The 4,847-nt window shown below is 36.6% G+C and overlaps 2 protein-coding genes across 4 annotated transcripts; one reads left to right on the forward strand and one right to left on the reverse strand.

The window, feature by feature from the left end:
• The first annotated feature begins 318 nt into the window (after positions 1-318).
• On the forward strand, positions 319-1,646 carry LOC116182149. 2 transcript variants are annotated; one of them, XM_031502648.1, is made up of 4 exons: positions 319-570; positions 619-784; positions 841-1,052; positions 1,104-1,646. In XM_031502648.1, the coding sequence occupies exons 1-4, from the start codon at positions 532-534 to the stop codon at positions 1,626-1,628; spliced, it is 942 nt and encodes a 313-aa protein (XP_031358508.1). In that variant the 5' UTR covers positions 319-531; the 3' UTR covers positions 1,629-1,646. The 2 variants fall into 2 exon arrangements, with proteins under 2 accessions (XP_031358508.1, XP_031358510.1); XM_031502650.1 differs by having other exon boundaries at positions 319-561.
• A 57-nt stretch (positions 1,647-1,703) lies between these two features.
• On the reverse strand, positions 1,704-2,885 carry LOC116182148 (putative nuclease HARBI1). Of its 2 annotated transcripts, XM_031502647.1 has the most exons (5): positions 2,716-2,885; positions 2,405-2,667; positions 2,251-2,358; positions 1,923-2,202; positions 1,704-1,875 (listed from the first exon to the last, which is right to left on the reverse strand). In XM_031502647.1, the coding sequence occupies exons 1-5, from the start codon at positions 2,864-2,866 to the stop codon at positions 1,724-1,726; spliced, it is 954 nt and encodes a 317-aa protein (XP_031358507.1). In that variant the 5' UTR covers positions 2,867-2,885; the 3' UTR covers positions 1,704-1,723. The 2 variants fall into 2 exon arrangements, with proteins under 2 accessions (XP_031358507.1, XP_031358506.1); XM_031502646.1 differs by having other exon boundaries at positions 2,405-2,885.
• Positions 2,886-4,847: the final 1,962 nt, after the last annotated feature.

Consider the following 4,847-nt stretch of genomic DNA (forward strand, 5'->3'; position numbering starts at 1 on the left):
TACCTACACTACATGCAAACAGCTTTTACATATACAGCGTGTTTCGAAATTCGCGCACACGGACTATGGGATGGTGTTATACAAAGAAAACTGAATAAAAAGTTCCTCGACGAGTTTCTGATCAGGCCGGCACTTTTCGAGTTGTCGTTGTTCGAAAAATCTAAAAATGAAAATGCCGGAAAACAAAAGATAGTTCAAAACAATTTATGGATTAAAGTTACACTTACCTTCAAACACCAAAAGTAGTTCGGGGAATCCCCATTGTTCCAATATATCACCTACACTTTGTTCAGCCATTGAAAAAACATTAAACAGCCTTATTAATAATCAAATTTAGTTGCTACTTTCATACTACTACAATCCTACTAAAAAATTGCATTAATAAAGGTGTTTAATGTCAACTAGCGTTAGTAGTTACTTATTTTATTAGTAGTGTGGTATGGTATGTTTTGTACGCTACTAAAGCACACATAACCTAAAACTGCAGTGTATAGTAACCGCGTTTTATATGTATATAGACTGTAAAGCTGTATGTTCATTATTATGGACAACATTCCCTCTGTAAGCAATGTAAGTAAGCACTTACAAATAACGGATGTAAGTTAATTGTTTACGTAGACAAAGCGACCACGATCCACCAATTGGGACGAGACGGAGAAAGAAGTGTTTTTGGAATGCTTGCGACCAGAACTAAACATTATTGAAAATAAAAAAAAACTAACTGTTTTAAATAAGGACAAGAACTCTGCATGGCAGAGAATACAGAGAAAAATGAAAGTTGAAGGTAAGTTATGACTTATGTACAAATGTTTTCTGTTTTAACATTTGTGTACGTAACAGGGTACAATCGAGATGTACATCGCATGAAAGAGCAGTGGCTGCGAGTAAAACAGCAAGCGAAACGCAATGTGGGACAATATAAAAGACAAGCAAAGCTAACTGGAGGAGGTCCTCCGCCTCCGGAGCCGACAGATTTTGATTGGAAAATCAAAGACATGATTCCGCATGACTTTGTTGAAGACAGCTCGTGCTTTGATTCTGACACTACCCCTGTAATTTTTACTTGACAATTAAGGTATATTTAGTAATATTTACTTCCGCAGGTGTTACCTGCTAATGCAGAGAACACGCAGATTTCATGTTCAACTAGTGAGCTTGAAAAGCACGTACCTTTAACTAGTCAGCAGGAGAAGTACCAGCCTTCATCTAGCCAGGGTGAGAAATTTCAGCCGTCATCTTGTATGTCAAAGAACCCCCCCTACTCTAAACGTTACGATCACAACTACGTGACTGAGAGTTTCTCGGATGATAAAGTATTGCAACTTGATGAATATGAAGAGATAATAGAGGAGACAGGCACCTGTGACATGGATGATGAAGAGGATAACAATGTAACTGGTGAACAAACTCCAAAGGCAGCCCCCCTGAAAAAGAGAGGGCAGGTAAAAATGAAGGCAATGACTCAATATGAGAGACAACTTCTTAAGTTGAATGAAAAAAGAATTGCCCAAATGATGAGACATGCAGAAGAATTACACGCACTCAAAAAGCAGAACGAAAATAAACTGTTTCAAGAACAATTGAAACGTTTAGGCGGATCGATACCTGATACAGAGGGGAGTTTCTGATCATAAAATAAGTTTAGTTCGTCGTTAGTTTTTCTTACTATTATAAGTTATAATCATAGGAATATAAAATACACTCTATGTACTAAAGACAGGTATTAAAGGCATTTTTGACACATCTTGTATAATATTTCATTAAAATGGGTATCAATATATCTAGCTCGAAATAAATTTCCTTGAACGTGTTCCCTTCCATCATTGTGGTATATAACCCTGTCATTGTCATCATCATATTCGTCATCTGATGAATCTGTTACAACATCATTACAACAACTAAATTGCATCAATAACGATTACCATCATTGTCTAAGCGTTCCTGAATGATAAGATTATGAAGTATTGCTGTTGCTACAATAACCGCTTTGGTGGTTTCTAATTGTAGGTTTAGACCATTAAAAAAGCAGCGAAACCTATTCTTCCAAATGCCGAAAGTCCTTTCAATAACATTTCTTGTTCTTATATGAGCTGTATTATACCGTTGTTCTGCATTTGTTTGTGGATTTAATAACGGAGTAAGAATGTAGCGTGAACATTGGTATCCATTGTCGCCAACTAACACCCCATCTATTTCTCCATGCTAAAAGTGTAATAGTAATAGAAGTTGAACTACAACCAATATCTATACCATAAACCTGCGTCTTAAGTGGCACTCGTTCCATATCCTGGAGTCATGAGTGCTACCACGCCATCGTGCAACAATGTCCCGAATCTTACATTTCGCATCACATACTACCTAAAAAGCACACATGTACAATGTATCCCCATAACATAAGACTTGCCTGCACATTCAAGGAATAATATCCTTTGCGATTTAAATAGAGTAATGGATAATCTCCTCCAGGACACTTAATTTTGACATGGGTGCCATCAATTGCACCTATGACTGATGGACAGTTGGCAAATCTATAGAAGTCCGCTTTGACTTGGTGTGATTCTTCTGCCGTAGGAAAATTTATAAATCTGTGTCTATGTGCTGCCAATGCTTGCGAAACCCTCTTTATAATATTGGATAATGAAGGCTGTGATAGTCCATGTTGATCCGCTACAACATAACACAGATCACTATCCACGTTAATTGGTATTCTCCTACCTATATCGACTCCGTAAGCTCCCTTAGCTAAGTACCTAACTGTTGCCAGAAACTGAACAGTCGCCGATATAGGTGAGCCCCGATTATTGATAAACGGAGCTATTTGTCCCTCAATCATCTGAATAATGCGTTCAGCAGTTGCTTTTCGCATTCTATACCGAATACGAAAGTTCTCCTCATCCAGTACTTTCTAGCAGGTTTAGCCGCTCTAAATAAACTTTTGGATTTCTATGTATTACCATTTCCGCTACTTCTGCTTCAGCAACTTCTTCATCGACATCAATTAAGTCAAAACCGTAATTTGCCATTATAAATGAATTACAAATAAATACGGACGCAGGTTTCAGGTTATGTTTATGTCAAACTGCTATGGTTCTTAACACGCACGGTCTCTCAGTGCCGCGTTGCCATTCGCATATTGCAACTAACATCTTACTAAGTAGTACCTTCTAATTTATGCACTATTAATAAGAAGCTTTAGTCGACTGTTAGTGGCTACTAGTTAGTAGCATACTAAAACCCTACTTTCGGTTGCTCTATTAATAAGGCTGCATATTTTTAGGTATTGCGACAACCACTGATTTGTACCTACTGTATCCTCGTGTTCTCTATTTTCCCCCTCTGTTACTGTACTTGTGTATCAATGTCCCATTTTCTGAATTCATCTTCCATCCTTATCCTTATCCCTATTTTTCTCCTCCTTTCGATGTCATCCCATCCCTATCCATTTTTTTATAGTATTTTTTTCTTTGCTCTTCCCAAATTTCCTTTGTATTCATCCCTTAGATTCTTTCTCTTACATTCCTACACACTAAGTTTTCACAAGGTGTCTTTATAGACATGTTTGCTCTTCGATTATCGAAACGTAATGATTTACCCTAATAGTCTCAATGCGTCTGACCAGAATAGAAGAAGTACCTCGGTTCAAAACACTGTAGCTAGAGTACTCCATTTGATTCAACAAGAACTTTTCTTATTGGGATCATGTAATTACAAGACATCATTGTAATTATCCTGAAGTAAATTACACGAATCGTATCGCGCCAGGTGTTATGTTGACGTTAAGTTGACCAGCAGCTGCTTTCAAACACACACGCAGCTAGGTAGAACCCGATGGGTAGAAGGTCCATAGAGACTCTTAAGGTTTTTAATGCTATTGTAGACTCCTAGAGGCGTTTAGATGTTCATAGAAAGCCTTAGTCACCCTGAAAGGCTCTTAAAAGCTCTTTATTTTATAGCAGATGTTAGATTTACACATTAATAGGTTTGAATGAGTACGCTCTTTAACCATAGGGGTAGATAAAGTGATCCCTTTAACTGCTCTAGAAGGCTTTTAAAGACTGCTATTATCTATTATCTCTTATCTATATTTGGAATACTAATAGAGATTCTTCATACTAATAAAGATTCGAAAAGACCGAAGAAAACATAAATCATTGACAACAGTAGAAGTAGTACCTACACAACCGATAAATGTACAAAAAATCGTCGGATTTTTAAGTGAATTACTATATTTTTTTGAGAAATAAAAATCCTCACCTGAGACAAGTCACTTTTCATCGTGTTGGTATTCTATTGCTACTAGAGGATGAAATGGAAAAAGGAAGGTTTTACGATAAAAATGTGATTTCTTTAAATTCGTAGTCAATTAAAGAACAGCGTTACCTACACGTCCGGTCGGAATAAGGGGTGCTGAGTAGCGCTTCCTCCCCATTTACACAAGCTGTTAAATACAGTTATATACAACTGTATGCAGTGAGTTTTTTTAAGACTGGCCATAGGATTTTACATGGTAATTAACTCCCTGTTAACTTTTGTTTTTAGGAAAATATTCAACCCAGTTTTATAGTTAAGCTGTGGGAGCGGATAAAGTATCGAAGTAATTCCAATTTAATATCCACAAGTAAGGAAAAACCTAGCAAAAAGATTTTCACAACTTTCACAAGGAAAGGAAGATATTTTCATTCCAGAATTTTGTTTATACAGACTATTACTCCACAAAATGAAGTAAATAACTAAAAACGTTAATATTGAATCAAATAACAGCGTTAGTCTTTGTAATTTTCACAAAAATAAAAGGTAACAGGGGGTTGAAAAATTAGAATCCTATGGCCAGTCTTAAAAAAAATCAG

The sequence above is a fragment of the Photinus pyralis genome, unplaced genomic scaffold, assembly GCF_008802855.1.
Source record: "Photinus pyralis isolate 1611_PpyrPB1 unplaced genomic scaffold, Ppyr1.3 Ppyr1.4_unclustered_Scaffold40, whole genome shotgun sequence".
Taxonomy (NCBI): domain Eukaryota; kingdom Metazoa; phylum Arthropoda; class Insecta; order Coleoptera; family Lampyridae; genus Photinus; species Photinus pyralis.